General features: G+C 39.4%; 2 protein-coding genes across 3 annotated transcripts; both read left to right on the top strand.

Moving 5' to 3' along the window:
* Window positions 1-6,559: 6,559 nt before the first annotated feature.
* Window positions 6,560-7,533, top strand: nppb (natriuretic peptide B). Its single transcript, NM_001309966.1, is given in 3 exon segments — window positions 6,560-6,757; window positions 6,948-7,233; window positions 7,331-7,533. Coding segments are annotated over 3 exon segments (438 nt in total). The 5' UTR covers window positions 6,560-6,616; the 3' UTR covers window positions 7,342-7,533.
* Window positions 7,534-11,592: 4,059 nt separating this feature from the next.
* nppa (natriuretic peptide A) lies at window positions 11,593-15,483 on the top strand. 2 transcript variants are annotated; one of them, NM_001309965.1, is given in 3 exon segments: window positions 11,619-11,730; window positions 13,408-13,726; window positions 14,939-15,483. In NM_001309965.1, coding segments are annotated over 3 exon segments (435 nt in total). In that variant the 5' UTR covers window position 11,619; the 3' UTR covers window positions 14,944-15,483.
* The last annotated feature ends 2,627 nt before the right edge of the window (window positions 15,484-18,110 follow it).

The raw sequence follows: 18,110 nt of genomic DNA, 5'->3' as shown, positions 1-18,110 counted from the left end.
ATGTATTAATAAATATTCTACATAGCCAGACTGGAAAATATAAATTACAGAAATTATCTGGTGTCACTAAATAAATATAAACATACATTTAGCGTCAGGTTGACAGAAAACCACATTTGTTTAAATTTAAAAGCTTATTTACAGTATATATGTACATTAAGAGGATGATGTTAATTGGTAAAAATATGTCTAAGGAATCTGAGGAAGCTAAGCTGTTAGCTTCAAGTTGTCGACAGTAGCAATCTCTTCTCCTTAGCAAGCATGTGGGAACAGTGGAAAGGAACTTTTTATTCTTTAACCGGAAAAAGCTTGCAGCTGAGCCGAGTTAAGAATGAGAGACTGAGTGAAGGTTGAGAGGACAGACGCCTCAGTCCGGGAGTAAAAAACATGGCTGATTGGTGATGGGTAAACTGGACCAGCCCACAGCTGATTCCAGACAGATCTGACTCAAAAGCTGGTGGTGAAGTTATTTTACCAACGCTGACAGACACGAAAAGAGGTTCTCTGAGGACCGATGTTATTTGGTGAATAAATAAAGGAGAAGTAAAATAATACCTAGACAAGGGAGAGAAGGTTGGCTGAGAGAAAGTAACAGACTTGGAAGAGGATAAAAGAGAGAAGGAAATTATGTGGTGGTGGAGAGTTCTTGATTATCAGGCACTTGACCACACACACCACCTGATGTTCTGGCTTGATACTGGCTGTAGGAAGAGCTCCGCTGAATCCAAAAAAGGTTAAACAAATAAAACAGCTGGACTTCTGTTCTGAAGCTGAAGACGTTTCACTTCCCATCCAGGAAGCTTTCTCAATTCAAAATGTCTGGAGTAGTGAGGAGTTCCAAGCTTTATAGACCTGCAGACGAGGCCTCGTTAGAGCTTAGATTTATCTGTACCTGGAGTTGGTCGTCCGAACAATGGAGAGTCGTTAGGCTCCTCGTTAGCCTGGCTCACAGGAGGAATGTTGTGGTCACATGTGTGGAGGTGAGAATTAGGGTGAAACTTGGCAGGAGTCAAACCTATTGCTGTGTTACAAGTTGTTGCACTGCAAAAACGGAACTAAAAATAAGTAAAATGTTCTTAAAATATGTGTATTTTTCCTTGATTTGAGCAGGTAAATAAGATGATCTGCCAATAGAAGAAGATGTCTGCACTTAAAGTAGGAACAATTTACCTCCATTATCTTATTTCAAGTGCAGGATGTCTAATTATCTTATTTTAGGGGTCAAAATACTAATTCCATTGGCAGATCATCTTATTTACCTGCGTAAATCTAGGACAAAAACATTAATTTTAAGAACATTTCTGCTTATTCTTACATCCGTTTTTGCATTGTGAAAGTTGAAACCTGAGCCCTCCTCCTCTGTTTCAAGCTGTTTTTTCTTGCTTTACGTGAATATCTTCCTTCACCCCTCAATAAAACCATCGTCAGCTCGGCTGAAGACTGAGGAATAAATTCACCATGAGTTTCATTTCCTGTTTCTTTTTTACTGTATTTCCTGATGTAAACAGGGAGGGGGAAAAAAGATTCACTTTGAACAACCTGACTGCAAAAGTGGTGGATAATAAGTAGGCCCAGACAGCTGTAAGACCAAATACACACAAAAACAAAACCTATGTTGCAGTGTTGGTAAACTTGGATTATTGACTCTATGCAATGTTGGATCTAAAAACACGGGCTGCTGTTTGACAGAATGATTTAAAATGTGTTGCTGAGGGAAAAACTGTTTGGCTGCTGTGTTAGGAGCTCAAAAAACAAACACAGGGTAAAAAAGTAAAATGTAACAAATTACAAAAAGACCTGAACTAATATGAACTAGGAGCAGAGAGGGAAGATGGGGAGGCAGGGAGGAAGGAAGGAAGGAAGGAAGGAAGGAAGGAAGGAAGGAAGAAATGAATGAAGAATAAAGGAAGGAATGAATGAAGGAAGGAAGGTCATTGATGAATCCTGCACAGGATGACTGAATACTAAGCTCTCAGTTTTAAGGAGAGCAGGACTGAGAGGCTGAAGGAAGCTGAAAAATAAATATCAGGGGATCTAAGAGAACGAAGACACAGAAGTCTTCTTCAAAAACGGCCCGCCCTTCATCCCCGCTCTAGTGTGTCTGTTTGTGTCGAAGGGACGAGTCCACGCTGAACCTGCTCTTACACTGCAAAAACACAAATAAAAATAAGTAAAAATTCCTTGAAATTAGTGTATTTGTCCTTGATTTGAGCAAGTAAATAAGACTATCTCCCAATAGAATGAGTATTTTGACCCCTAAAATAAGACAATTAGATATACTGCACTTGAAATAAGATGATGAAGTTGTTCCTATTTTACGTTCTAAAATCTTATTCCATTGGCAAATCATCTTATTTACCTGCTCAAATCAAGGATAAATACACTAATTTCAAGAAAAGTTTATTTATTTTTAGTTCCGTTTTTTCAGTGTAGCATATTGGCCAACATGACGTAACTGAAGGAGCGGTTGAACATTGATCTGCTACGTACTGAACGGACGTCACAAAACAAAGGTTCAGCTGCAAATGAATGATTGATTTGAAATTAGGAGGTAAAATCGTTGCTGCTGAGGTGGAGGTGGTTTGATATTTAGACTGTCAGAAACCTGCTTCAGGCAGAATGCCAAGTCTGGGCAAAGCAGCAATCTTTGCGGTGAGGGGTATTTTAAAGAATCTAAATATGGTATAAAAGATATTTTGAGTTATATCACAGTTTGTGTTTTCTTCATAGTTGAACATAATTTTACTTCATAGTTTTTTATGTCTTCCCTGTGTATCTACAACGTAGGGAGAAATTAAAAACGGAAAATCTGTTGTTTGCCAACAGCGTCCGAATGAGGAGCGGACGTTTCAGCAAATTCACCACAAATTCAGACGGTGCAATGCTAAGAAAATGACAAAAACAATGGTTAGCATGTTAAATGTTAACATTCACGACATAAGAACTGTATAAAGAGAAGCAAAACAGACGTTATTGAATGCTTGCTGGAGACGGCCTCTGAAGTCAGGTTCTTCAGAGTCCTGCTAATTAACTGATTATTTGACTCAGGCGTGTCAGACCAGGGACACATCTAAAGGTTGCAGGATACCGGCTCTCGAGGACCGGAGTTGGCCACCCCTGAGCTACGACCTCACTACAAGCTGGCACAGTTTTGCTGTTGGGGTGAGTGGCTAAATTGAAGGCTCCTTCACAAGCCTTCGGTTTTTCCGGTACTCCTCATCATCGACCTGCTGTCACTGGTTTAGGTCCATCTCACTACAATTATTAGCTGTATAGGCTAACAAAGATAATATTAATGAAAATAATACCCTTTTTTGTGGTCGAGCAGCGATACTTGATCGGAACTTTCCATAAGTTTAATGCAGGTAGATTATGAGTAGCAGAAAAAACGGAGGGGCCATGAAGGGGCCTTCAATTTAGCCCCGCCCCCAACGGCAAAACATCATAGCTGAAGGAACTCTGCAGTGACAACGAAAACATCTCATTGAAAAATGCTGCAGCATAAAATGAGAAAATCATCATAAGTTTTTACTTTCTAACGTTTGGCTTTTCCATGTCTAATTTTTCAATGTTTGATTTTTACAATGTAAAATCTCTTTTCAATGTCACTGCAAGCTGTCACTATTTCAGCTCCATACTGGAGGCGGTTCTACAAACTGTTGGATCGTCGGATCGACTCAGTTTATTAGAATAAATAGTGGCACTCTTAAATCTTTTTTACCATGGTAAACACCTCCATATTTTATTATATCATGTTGCATAAAACTCAGGAACTGAAGCAGGGTGTATTTTTAAGTTGTCTTCACCAAATCCTGTTCCTTGTGTCTGAAGCTCAGTCCCACCAGGACTCATATGACAGAAATAATATTATTCCTGATGCTTCCTCCCTTGCATTCAGCTCCTGCTGTTACCATCACCCCCAAACACATGACAGAAGGTCTGCTTCACTGTCATGGTTAATATGTGCCCGGCGCCTGAAGTCAAATGACTCCATGTAAGGAGGGAAAAGTAACTGTTTGGTGAATCTGTCACCAAAACATGGATCATAAAGTGCGGCTGAAGGGCAAACATTACAGAGACAAAGGCCGTAAACTACATGTTTAATCTGTAACAATGCCTGGTAAAAAAGTCTATTTTGAAAGTAACTCAATTTTAAACAGTCCAATAACTACATCTGAGTTGGACTTGCCAGCTTTGCAGTACAGTTCAGATTTACCATCAGGCACGTTATGCAGATGGAGATTGCTGCTGTTGCCGTCTCTGTTCCCGCTCTATCTCCTGGTCACATACCTATTTGGACATTATATGAGCTTTTGACTTTTTGTTTAGTCGAAAAAAAAGGATATAGATATATCTAAAGGAGAGGTCTTAATCAATAGTTTCAAGCAAATCCAACTGGATGTAAGACTACAAAGCTCTGCTGCAAGATACTCTGATGTGACGAAAACTGCCAGAGGAAGTCTTGGTTACCGTGGAGACTGAACGTGGACCAGATTAGTGACATTGCTGATAAAAAAATGTTTCAAAAGCTCTGGCCAGGATAAAATAAATGCTTCGTTCAATGGGCAGTTACTGCTGCATTTGTACCTTCCATCCACACACAAATTCAGTTTCTGGTGACACATTTGTTTAGGGTTGCCTTTAACTGTTCTAGTTAACTGAAACACCACTAGTGTTTTTTTTTGTTGTTGTTTTTTTATGTTCTATTTTCTATCTACATTTCATTCCTACTTGCTTTTATTCTGTTTTATTTTGCTATATTTTAATCATGTAAAGCACTTTGCATTGTCTTTGTACTGAATTGTGCTATATAAATAAATTTGCCTTGCCTTGCCTTACATCCAGTAAGTTTCCCAATTCAAACTCAAACTTGAATGGAAAAAGCTTCCTGGATGGACAGCGAAACGTCTTCAGATTCAGAATAGAATTGAACTTTATTGATCTCACAATGGAGAAATTCACTTCTGCATCTTAACCCATCCCCTTGGGAAGCAGTGGGCTGCCACTGTGCGGCGCCTGGGGAGCAATCGGGGGTTAGGGGTCTTGCTCAGGGACCCAGAATGGCAGCTTGTGGGAGTTGAACTCAGAACCTCTGGGACCAAAGCTCTGTGCTCTAACCACTGGGCTTCTGGAATAGAAGTCCAGTTGTGTTATTTTTTGTAATCTTTTTTGGATTGATCATGACCATGACTGAGAATCTTCCCCAAGATAAGATATTAATCATGGAAAAAAATAAAATTCTCTAAAGTTTATGACTATCAGAAAATATCTAACAAAAAAAATCGGAAATAGGTCAAATTAAACTAAATTTTTTTTGTGTTTTTGTGTAAATGTACTCCTCTGTGGCAAGTATTTCAAATTTATTTTCCTTAACTAACAATGGCAATAATACAATTTCTGGGTGGGATTTTATGAGAATAAAGTCATTAGCTCTGCAATAATAAAGAACATTATGAGAATAAACAAAGGGGGGTGGGGGGGTCTCATAAAATTACAGCAATATTCTCACAATTTTAGGACTTTATTCTTATAATTTCCACAAAGAAGAAAAAGATCCGACCCCCGCCCAACCAAAATGGGGTCGCCAGGCTCTGGCGCTGTTATTTTGGAGGTCCCAGGCCGATAAGCTTGGGAACCCCTGATCTACAGGAGTCCACTTCATCCACACCCTCTGTTCATGAAGACACCAATTTTATTTCATTTTATAGTTTCTACACAAAAAAGGATTACAAATTCCTTTTTACTTGTTGAAAAGAGTTATATATAAAAAAGAAACACTGGACCAGTCTGTTTCAGACGGCGGCAGTGCTTCAGCGAGTTTCAGCATGATAGGAGACTTGTGATCACATGGTTTCTGGTTTATATTTAGCCCTTTGATAAAATAGCTAAGTGTTTTTTTTAACCAGTAAAACATGCATATGTATCATACCAACCATTCCTGTAACTGTGTGTATTTGTTTTTACTCAACAATCAGAGATCAAATTAGGCAATCTGTAGCAAAACATAATACATTTCCACCAGTTTCTAACCATCAACATTGGCTTCCTCTCAACAGTCACTATCAGCTGGTTTATTTTAAAGCATTTCTGACAAATTATCACCATTGACAAGAAATTATGCTGTGTTTATTTCGGTTGGGACAGGAACCTAGAGGTCAGAGCGAGAACCTTAGAAGAGAGCGTCTCTGAATTTGGTTATTTTCTCCCGCGGTGGGGTCTCACCGTCGAGTGATCGGCGTGTTGCTTCATCACGTAGACATCTCGATTTAGTAACTCTGTCATACTATTTTACAACTTCCTGTAACTCAGTGACAACATCTGAGTCCTGTGTAGACGGTGGGTTGGACTTTTTCTTGAAACAAAGAAGGATATGGAAGCAGCTATGTCATCCGAGCGCTCCATATCTCAGATACGCTACTTAATAAGGAGCAGTTTCCGACAGCTTCCGTTATCAGAATTAGGTGTCAAGAATGCACAATGCCTGAGTTCAAATTCCTGGCATACCTCAGTGTGTCAGGCTCAAGTATAAAAGAGCAGAAGGTTCCACTGTGGTCTCCAGCATCCAAACGGCAGCAGAGTCAAAGGCCAACAAGCATCAACGCGTCCACACAGCGATATGAACGGCAGCATCTCTCAGAGAAATATGCTTCTATCTTTCATTCCTCTCTGGGGTCTACTCCTCATCTTAAATCTGGAGCCATCCAGCACTTATCCCATCAGCACAGGCTTGACTGACACCGATATGGACATCTTAAAGGTGAGTCTCTTAGAAACGCTGCATTCTGTAAATTAATCCATGAGCTCTGAATTCATTTAAAATCCCCTTGCAATGTTTACTGTCTAAGCAGAAAAGGTAATTGATTTTTTTAAAAGATAATCATAGAGCTACCGAGTTGCCATCTGCACAATATTAGGCTTCTGAGGTTGTGCTAATGTCGATGTTTCAGGTGCTGCTTCAAAGACTTGAAGAGTCGGTTTCTGAGCAAACCTCAATGGATCAAGGAACCCCTGAAGGGAACGGAGACGTTAACAGACTCAACACGGAGGATGCGTCAAGCGAGCAGCAGCCGCGGACCAGCTTGGACGAGGCTGAAATCAGAGAACTTCTTTCGGCGAAGAACCTGAAGAACGTCCGGAACGACTCCAGCAGGAGATCCTCTAACTGCTTCGGTCGACGGATGGACAGAATAGGCTCCATGAGCTCTCTGGGCTGCAACACGATTGGCAGATACAGTAAGTTTGATGGCAGTGAGCCTCTAACATGGTTTATATATTTTCTGTCTTTATTCTCAGTGTTAAGGGATCTGTTTTCTTCCTCTTCCTCCTCCAGATCCAAAGTAAAGATGAAGTCTTACCGTCTAATGCTACTCCAAAGTCTGTACCAAAACCTGTTTTCATTTAAATGCTATTTATTAACTAACATTTACTGTCTATTGTTGTTCCCTGTTGACAATATTTAAATAATATTTATTGAAAATAGATGCAATACTGTTGATTATGTACTGTTGAATGTTTAATAAATGTTTACATCAGCATATCACTCGAACGTGTTATTTTTTTTTGACAAATAGACCAAATAAAAATATATAATGGCCAAGCTTAAATCCTACAAAACCTGTTTGTACTCTCCAGCATGCATAAAGCATAGATGGAGTTGTAAATGGTGCTTTACTGAAACTGAATATGGCTTTTTTTTTTTTTTTTTGCCAAATAAGAACTTGCCAAAGCCTTTTCAGCACCATGGATAGCATACGAAATCTAGTATTTAAAAAGCGCCACAGAATCTTTCCTCTGTTAGAAATACCCTCCAATACCACAAAAACTGCTGAAAGGTGGGAAAGAAAAGAGTTGCACTTGAAGTCACCAAGTCTCCACTAACACAACCACAGAGGTTTCACGCCTAATAGTTATTTGGGACACCCACGATCACCTAGGCCAGGGGTGTGCAACCTGTGGCCCCGGAGCCACATGTGGCTCTTTAGGTCCTCCACAGTCGATCTTCACAACTTTGGCCAAGAAATATCAAAGATGTGTGAAATGTTTTTAAATATAAATGTGAAAAAGATGGATTTCTGGCATTTTTATAGTGATTTTCACGTTATATTAGCACTTAATTTCCATAATGATACAAGGCAAGGCACATTTATTTGTATAGCACATTTCAGTACAAAGATAATTCAACGTGGTTTGATGATTAAAACATAGGAAAAACAGAATAAAAGTAAGTTGGTATAAAATGTAGAAACAAAATAAAACAAAAAATAGAAACTAAAAATCAAATATTAAAAACAGTTGGACTACAAAGTTGAACTAATGCTGTTTCAGTCATGTCATGCTCTTAGGCCCATACTTTTCACAGTGAAGGTTTTTTGCTTTCTTTCTTTTATTTCTCATCAGGCCTCAAACTGAATGTTCTTTCTTGACTTCTAACAAAAACTAAACGTTTTATTCAAGTAAACAATGTTAAAATCTTTTAGTAAAAGTATGACGTTTTGCTTTGATCTAAAACCCAAAATCAGACATAAAGTTTCAAGTATAAAACAAACTATTTATACAGCAAATGTTCATAAATCTTTAAAGAGTCATGTAGGTTTTATAGCTCTAGAATAAGGGCACTAATGGCTCCTTAGATTGTAAAGGTTGCTGAGCCCTGAACCAAGCAGACGTCAGAGGATTGCTGAACTCTGCAGGGACATTAACTAGGGCTGGGCGATATGGATTAAAAAATAAATCTCCGATTTTATCATACCAAAGCCGATTAATCGATTTTTTTCCTCCTTTTTGTTTCATAAAAAGAAATTAAAGACATTATTTTAAAACCTTGCTTTTTATGTCAAGCATTTCGTCAGGGAGTTGACCTGAATTCAAAGTGCAACTAAAAACAAGCTGTGAAACATGCCTGTAAAACAAGATGGCAGCCGTGCCATTATAAACAATGAAAATATAACAAAACATTTGCTGCTAGTGGTATTACACATTGAGCTAAGAACAGGCTTCACTGCACTTGTGAACTTCAAACTAAGTTAAAAAAAAGTAAATAAGTAAATGAAGTACCTCGTATTGTGGTAAAAAAAAGTTTCCACTTAGCAATATTTTGACAATATATTTGCTTAAACATATATTCAGCATCGCATGCTGTTTTCTTCATGGAAACCCAATGAGTGTATTGGCAAAATAAAATCCAGATTTGCCAAAAATTAAATCTTAAAGAATTGTAAATTCGAATTAATCTATTAAATCAATTTATCTCCCAGCTATAACTTTAACTAAACCTGGAATCCCTCTACAGATGAGGCTAAGACTTAGCTTCTCTGAAACAAACACTCCAGGTTGTTGACTTGTGTAAAAGAAAGTCTGAGCACAGTAATATTTAATAAATCAGAATTAATAAATCTGAACATGAGCTAGTATTAAACATATATTTTATTAGGCCCATATATCTGTGTTGAAAATTTTTGTTTTTTTCGTCAGTTCAGTTTACTAATCTTATCTGCAGAAAATCCTTATAATTAACAAAGAACACATCAGTTTGTGTGTAATCACTCTATATAATGTGTTTTATTTTGTGAATTGAGTTACTGGATTAAACAAACGTTTCAATAATATTGTAATTTATTGAATATGACTGTATACATTTAATATCCGCCTCATGTCTGCTGTTTTTATCCAGCTGAAAACCGTGGCATCATAAATTGGTCGGTCAGATCATGATAAATTATTGTTTATTTTCAACATTTTTGGCCATATTTAATTTAAAAAACCCTAATGCTTTAGAATGTGTCAGGGAGTTCCACAGGGTTCTGTGCTCAGACTAATGTTTTTTTATTTACTTAAATACTTTCTTTTTTTGGCAATGCATTTAGACGAAGTAAAACAAATTTTCATTGCTACCCAATAACCGATATGCTTTCATCATATCTGATAAACACAATAAATTAATTATAAGTAGCTATGCACTGATTATATGAAAATCTGAATGGATTTTAATTTTGTAATTCTAATTCTACCCGAGTACCTAACAAACAAACTATCACGCCATTCATTTACTCCACCGCTGTATTCAGGAGTCACATAAAAATAATTCTAAGTAGACACAAAGGGATGAACATTAAAGCTGTAACAAAACAACTGTATTGGAGCTGTAGTTGATTATATTAGATTCACTTCGATTGCATCAGATGCATTTCACTGGTTTGCAGACCCAGAACCCAGTCTTGATTGACTGAAGTAGTTGATTAGATCTCTAATTATCCTTGTTGTTGGGTAAAGCCGCTCTGGCACATGTAGGCGACCAGCTTCTCCACACGTTACGCCTGAAATGTTGCAACAGAACACAAAAAAATTAAGAAAAACAAAACAAATGTCAAGTTCTTGTTTCTCTGTCCTGACCCAAACTTGAAAAAAAAAAAGTTTAGCCAGGAAGCAACTCTTGTTCTTTCCTTCTCCTTTTTTAGCTCTGTAGAAGACAAATTCAGGTTGACAACCTTCAAACAACAAATAATGCATACTGTACATTTACGATTTACAAGTTAACACACCTGATGCCAAGTTCATTAAATTATTTATCACTGCTAATCATTTGATGTGGACGTAGTTTGAATTAGCATTATTTGTCTAAATCTCACAAAGATTCACCACAAACTTGCCAAGAAATAAAGCAGATCTGACTTTATTTAAATTTAACATGATCAAACTTTGAAATTATCCACTTTAAACTCTGTATTTTTGCTACTCATTCACTCCCAATAGTCAATCGCTATCACAACAGCCTCCAATTATCAAAGAAAACCTTAAATGTCTTATACATCAGTGGCATCTTCCACTATAGATCTAATGCCCTCGTTGTGTATCTGAGGCTGAGAGAGGCGTACAGGTGTTTCAGGTCCATTTAAAAAGCTTCCTCTCTTCCTCAGGTGGGCTCTTAATGTAAAAGCTCTTCTAGAAACATGAGTTCCTGCTTAAGTTGTCCATATTTTTTTCTGGTGCTGTTTCTATGGGAAAGAGAAGGAAGTATGCAGAGTTAATGGCAACAATGGCTCAGCTGGATGTTTTAAACTATTTATAAATGTCATAATCACCCATCAAAGGTGCTTTAGAAGGTTTCATCCGGCAGAAAAATCATGAGAAAGGTTTCTCGGTCTCGCCTGTACGGTTGAAACGTGTCTGATGGTCTTTAACGATCCGGGTGCATCCAGCAGGTTTAACCTAATATGGTGTTTTGATGCTCAGAAGAGAGAAAAAGTGTCAAATATTTTCACTGTGACCGCTGCATTGAAAATAATCCGCGCCTGAGCTCAGGGAACCAAAGTTGACTCCTGAAGTCATCCCACTGCTGGTGGGTAATCATGAAGATACGCAGACGCACACGTACACACGCTGTATACAAACACGCAAACACCTCTCAACACGCAGACACCGCTGAAGTAGACATCTGACCCGCTGCTTTATCACGCAGAGGTGCCAGAATGCTCTTGAGTTGATCCACGAAACGATGAGCCAACGCTAACTGTCTGCTCTGTGTGCGTGTGTGTGTGTGTGTGTGTGTGTGTGTGTGTGTGTTGCCATGTATATAACGTCCAGAAGACCGGGCTGCAGGATCAGTACCTGCACCAGGGGAGCATGAAGGCAGCGCTGGTTTTCACTGTGTTGGCCGTGTTCTGGCAGCAGTGTCTGGTTAGGGGTCATGTTCTGGGAAGGCCCTCGCTCACCAGTAACTTGGACCAGCTGAAGGTAAGAGAGAACCACGTCAGAACCTCGGACCAGACGTGTGCTCGAGTCGTCGGCGATGGTTCGCTGCTTGGCGAAGTTAAAACCGAGAGAGAAGAGGGGCTCGTCGTGTCTCAAATGTTTCCCCATGAGGTTCTTTTGATGAAGAAAAACAGAAACAAATGGATTTAAAGTAGTTCCTGACAGCTCAGCCATATTGTTGTTTTCCTTGCGTGTAAGGGTAAAGGTTTACGCCATTGTAAGATGGATTTCAGCCAAACGGACCTAACCTTAATGCTAATTGATCAAAAGCTAATTTACAGTCTTATTGCATTAATGAATTAAAACCTGAAGGATACCGTGTAGCTCAGGGATCACCAACCTTTCAGAAGTTGAGAGCTACTTCATTGGTTCTGTGTCATACGACACCTGCACTCACCTTTAAACTAGAAGAGCTCACCTTAACTTTATGTAATATAAGCATGTTTTTAATGCATTTATCATTTTACATCTATCTAAATCCAACTATGATTAAAAAGGAAGAGCAGCTAAATAAAATAAAACATTTTTTGAACAGGCTTGAGGGCACCACATGTGGTCCTTGGGGGCTACCTGATGCCAGCGGGCCCCATTAGAGAGTTTAAAATATATAAATGGACATTTTCAGATGGCCTTGGGATTTTAGGGTAAAATAGTTTCATTGTATTTGTGGACATAAATGCAGCCCTCTTACTGTACTTGTTGCTTAAGCAGAACTTCTTTATATAATGCAGCTGTTTCCAACACTGATGGTTTTCTTAGTTGTTTAAGTCAGAATGGTGTCCGTGAAATAAGCCTGTATATTAGAAATTATGTTAAATAAAAACTGTTTTTAAATGGCTGCATGAAAAAGAAGTTGTTGTGCTGAATTGACATCAAACAATTCAGGCTGTAAACATTCAATAAAAAACAGAAATTATTTTATGTATATATGGATTACAGAAATTGATCTTAGCAAAAGAAAATGCTTTTCTGGGCAGTTTATTGAATCTGGAAAAGCTTTTCTTCACAAATGTGAAGAAAAATAGAAACACATAAAGATGGGAATGAAACATAAAAACAAAAATCTGAGATTTTTCATTTAAGTTAAACTTACAAGACAAGAAAAAAAATTGGATTATTAAAAATAGTGTATTCTGGTTCTAAGAAATGTGCAACTAAGTACTTAAGATCATTTAAAAATGTACAAACTGCTGTGCAAAAAGTGCAAAAACAACAGGAATGAGTTTTAGGACTTCAGGGACTTCAGGTCAAAGATGCATGTTCAAAAAGATAGAAATAATAAATATATTTAAAAGTTAAGCATAACAAAATGTTAAAAATAAAAGTGAATGATTTAACATTTGGTCCTTTCTGGATACTTTGGCTCTGCGTACTCAGGTCCACTCTTTTGATGAAGCTCCTCCCTGGAGGCCCATTTATTATTTATTGGGGCAAAACAATGGCAAGAAAAAAACAATATACAGCTGCAAGGTTGGAAAACATTATATTTAGGTGACTTTAGAAACTTTTAAACAATGTATTTAGAAGTGAAAATTACTGACTTTTAGATTGCACACAGGTGCAACAAACCTTTAGCAGAATCCACATGTAGAATTTGATGCAGTCTCATAACTTTTCGCGCTACATCTGAATTAATCCGAACCGTTCCCGTCTCCGCAGACGCTGCTGGAGCGCTTTGAGGAGTCTCTGGCTGAAGAAGCTCGGAAGGAAGAGCTGGATGCCGATTATGAAGAGACGAACCAGGAGCCCGAACAAAGCCAGACCAGCCGGGGTTGGAGCCTGGACCCTGAGGGCGATCGAGACAATCAGATGCCAGAAGCAGCCCAGCCGTCAGCTGTGGGTCAGAGCCGGACGGCGAGCCAGAGAAACCGCCTGAAAGACCTGCTGCTGTCCCTCGGGAAGCGGGCCTCCAGCTGCTTCGGAGCCAGGATGGATCGAATAGGAAACGTCAGCGGCCTGGGATGCAACAGTGCAAGAGGTACTAAACGGGTTCTCCATGCTAACTAATCCAGGAATCAGAAGCTTTGTTAATAAAATCCCATGTTAGCCAACTGATAGTTCTGCTAAATGGTCTGAATGGTGGGAATCTGCCCCATGGAGAAGGTAACTCCCATTATCATAACCGGACTTCAACATGGGATGTCATTGCTGGTGAATATTCTCAGTCATCCAGGTCATGGTCATTCCAAAAAAAGTAAAAAAAAACAAAGCAACTGGACTTGTTTCCGTAGTTGAAGACGTTTCGCTTCCAGGAGAGGAAGCAAAACCTCTTCAACTACGGAAAACAAGTCCAGTTGCTTTCTGTGTGACACGACGGGAAGAAGGGACGGCCTCACTCTGGGGAGGCCGTTTCCAAACCATTTAAGGTTTGTCAGCATTCAGGGAGGACAATTATTCCCCAAGTGGGAAACCGTGAAGCCAGCTGCCAAATATTCTCAGGAACAGACTCCGTGTGAGGCCTGTCCATCAGCACCACACTGCAAAAACGGATCTAAAAATAGGTCAAATGTTCTTAAAATTAGTGTTTTTGTCCTAGATTTGAGCAGGTAAATAAGATTATCTGCCAATGGAATGAGTATTTTGATCCCTAAAATAAAATAATTAGATATACTGCACTTGAAATAAGATGATGGAGATAAATTGTTCCTATTTTACGTGCACACTGCAAAAAGGGAACTAAAAGCAAGTAAAATTTTCTTAAAATATGTATATTTTTCCTTGATTTCAGCAGTTAAATAACACTATTTGCCAATGGAATGAGAATATCTACCCCTAAAATAAGATAATTAGACATACTGCACTTAAAATGAGAACAATTCATCTCCATCATCTTATTTCAAATGCAAAAATCTTATTCCATTGGCAAATAGTCTGATTTACCAGCTCAAATCAATGAAAAATACCCTAATTTCAAGAGGATTTTACTTACTTTTAGTTTCGTTTTTGCAGTGCAAAGATCTTATTCTATTGGCAGATCATCTTATTTACCTGCTCAAATCAAGGAAAAATACACTAATTTTAAGAACATTTTACAAATTTTTAGCTCCGTCTTTGCAGTGCAACATTTAACTGAAGACGAAAACTTTGTGTTCGTCTCTCACAGATATCCATAAACCCACTGCACAGTCGTTAAGTTAGTAATTACATACACAATAACATGTTTTTTCTTTGTGTGTATTTTTCCTACCAGGGTAGCCTGAAAGCTTCTCGGTCCGGATGCTGGATTCACTCTGAGCCTGAAGATCCAGCTGAGGACATCCATGACTCCGTTGTCCTGCTCTGGGGAAGACTAACTGTTGTGAATGTAAATACGTGTGTCTCACCGTGTGACGTGGAAACGTGTGTCCGCCATGTCCACAGACGGCGTTATATAGTTATCAGTGCCGAACGTGTGAAAAGAATTCAACGTTTTCCTCTGGTTTTCTAATACAAACACGTAAAATGAAAAATAAATGACTTTTTTTACATGAAGTGTTCAGTGGATCTTGTAGCACAACATTACAGCTCTGCAAAAATAAAAAGGTTGCTTGAGTGGAGTGATAGTTTTGTGGTCCTAATTAGGTTGTATTATTTAACCACTGACTGTGGCTCTTGATAACTACATGAAGAACCAACCAGTGTTTTTAAATGTATATATGATGGCAACACATGGCTGAGTGTTTTTTCTGTCTTTTCATGGAATAATTGCTGTGACTTTCCACAACAGAATGACTAATAAAGTGCCGATAATGCTTTTTACATCTATCTCTCTCGTGGTAATTTCCCACAAATATCAACAACACAAAGAAGAAAAGCTTTTCTTCCTCTTTGCTGCTAAAGTTTTTATGTTTTTCTTTGGAAAATGGTGGTTCTATGAAAACGACAAGAAAAGAGTAAATCAATTTAGATTTTTTCATTCATAATATTAGCAAAGGCTGCATTTCTGACGCAGTGCACTTCATACATATACGTTCACATAAAACTGGGAAATTTAGAGAGAAAACAGGATTTTGAGGGATGATTTTAGCTGTGTGGGGTGTTTGGTGGAGCGTTGGTTGCTCTTGCTGCTTAAAGGTTTAAATCCATAGTCTTTCTGCACGGGGTTTGCAGGTTCTCCCCATGCATGGAAGGGTTTTCTCAGGGTACTCCGGCTTCCTCCCACAGTTGCGTGGTTGTTTGTCTCTGTGATGGACTGGTGACCTGTCCGACCATGCATGCAATCACCTGTATTTTAAGGTGAAACCCACTGAGGATGGACACACCTGAAAGCAGCACGTCACATTCTAACAGAGCAAATACAGATATCAAAGTTAAATGATTGAAATATTAAAAAAAAAAAAACATCGACTGAAGAATGAATCCTTTTTTTTTTTCCACTGAGGAAACTCTGCTGCGCGGTAAAAGAAGAACCGGGTGTCATATGTTGGTGTTGAGGATCCGAATGTAGAGATGAGGACTGGATGTTGGGAATAATCACTTCTGTCCTGTGGCGCGATCCCTGAGCAAGCTCTGCGCCGGCGGCTCTTTCAGAAACGATCCTGGCGCCTGCTCACTTTTGTTCGGCAGGTCTGGATTTTTCTAATTGATCATCTTCACTATTCAAAGAAATTGCTTTTAAGATGGAGCAGTGCGGCTCATTTCATACCCTCATGTTTATACGTAGGGAGGGTTGCTGCACCAATCACTTCCTCCCTTCGCCCCTGGGCAGCGTAACCTGGTGTGGATCACTCCAACTTTCTGTGAACTAAGAATAGACCACTGAGACGGAGGAAGTGATTCACGCAGGAAACCGGCCTTTAATTCGGACCTGTTAGCCGCTGTCATCCGACTCTGAAGAAGGAACGCCAGCCTGGGTTTGTGAGAAAGTGGCCAGTGAGACGCGTCTGTCCACTCAGATTACAGAGACCGTGTTGGTCAATTAGACCACTGTGAGAAACAAGGGGAACATCCAGACTGACGGCAGCGGCAGAGCGAGACCAGCCTGAACGGACCAGAGTCCATGTGGTGACGTCTCTGGGAGGAGGCCAGAACATGCTCACTCGTGCAAGTCTTAAAACATGCAGGCGGAAAAAGGTGCAGAGTTTCCTTCTGCCATGAGCAAGATGGCCTCCCTTATCCAGGACAAATAAAGTCTAATGTGGAAAACCTGCAGCAGGATCTAGTGATAGGATCTTAGTCGTTCCCATACAGTCTGAGTAACTTTCCACCATAAAGGCCGTCCTGAAACACACGGCTGGCGCTCACGGCACGGCTGAGCTGTGGAAAAACGAATGTGGGCGGGATTTATGCTGAAACACTCAGTGATGACAGACAGTTTTGATCAGAATCACCGCATTTCAAATCTGGAGCATTAAAACACCTTTTCTAGCTCTCTGCCTGTTTTATTCGGTATCGTATCACAAAGTTAAAGGTTAGAAACCCACGCCAACACTCAGAGCCCAGCAGGTGGATCACCGTCCCTACCAGAGTTTATCAGATAGCGCCCTCCTGTGGTGGATTTATTTTCTCAGACACATCGCATTTATTGGCCAGGTTTCACAACTTTGACTCACTGTCTACTCTAGACGTTTTAAATATAGATATATAGATTTGTTGGAAATAAAAAAAGAAGGTATTTTTAAAAGTAAATATGCAAATAATTAATTATTAATGGGTGTTTTTTCTTTCCACTGTCACTTCATGCTTGCTCAGTATGAAGGATTGCTGCAAAGCCATGGACAATGCAGACGACTCTCCCTGTAGCTCTACTCTTCTCCAGGAGTAAATGCTGCTTGTCGGGACTTTGAAGCAATTAACTGGTTTCCTTATATAGGAAATTTTTGACCAATCTGTATAATATGATTGAATTTGACTTTGTAAAGTGCCTTGAGATGACATGTTTCATGAATTGGCGCTATATAAATAAAATTGAATTGAATTGAAATAAGCCCGGTTGTCGATGTATGTTACCCTGGGACGTTCTACGTTCATCAGAGAGGCCGTCTCTGTGGCAGCCAGGGTTAGCAAACTGCGCTCTGTAGCGCCACCTGCAGGTAAGAGTCTAAACAGTCTGTGTGCAGGATGTGTGGGGTCTGCAGAGATGTTAGCTGCATCCAGGACCTGTACCCCGGACCGGTGCAGGTCCTGGATGGAGGGGAAGTAAGCCTGGATGATCCTCTATGCAGACCTGATTGGTCGCCGCAGCTTTGGCCGTGTCACGCTAAAGTTGCTTTTACATGTTTGTCTGTCCAGGCTGAAAAAAAAGGGGGGGGGGGGGGGGGACAGGGAGTCTTTGCCGGAAAACTGTAAACCCGTGTGCAGGCAACAACTTGTCACAATCCTAAGATGTTTGGTTATTTATTAGTTTTTAAGTTCCTTGGATTGTGCTTCTTTCAGTTAGTGTT

Source organism: Fundulus heteroclitus, chromosome 1 (assembly GCF_011125445.2).
Source record: "Fundulus heteroclitus isolate FHET01 chromosome 1, MU-UCD_Fhet_4.1, whole genome shotgun sequence".
Classification (NCBI taxonomy): domain Eukaryota; kingdom Metazoa; phylum Chordata; class Actinopteri; order Cyprinodontiformes; family Fundulidae; genus Fundulus; species Fundulus heteroclitus.
Note: the sequence above shows the minus strand (reverse complement) of the source record. Positions and strands in the feature narration are given on the sequence as shown.

What these genes read in the sequence shown, in the direction of transcription:
- nppa (XM_036140250.1), top strand. Translation starts at nt 11,620, where the DNA reads ATGAAGGCAGCGCTGGTTTTCACTGTGTTGGCCGTGTTCTGGCAGCAG. An exon ending in GTAACTTGGACCAGCTGAAG is followed by an intron (nt 11,731 to 13,407) that starts GTAAGAGAGAAC and finishes CCGTCTCCGCAG; the next exon opens with ACGCTGCTGGAGCGCTTTGA.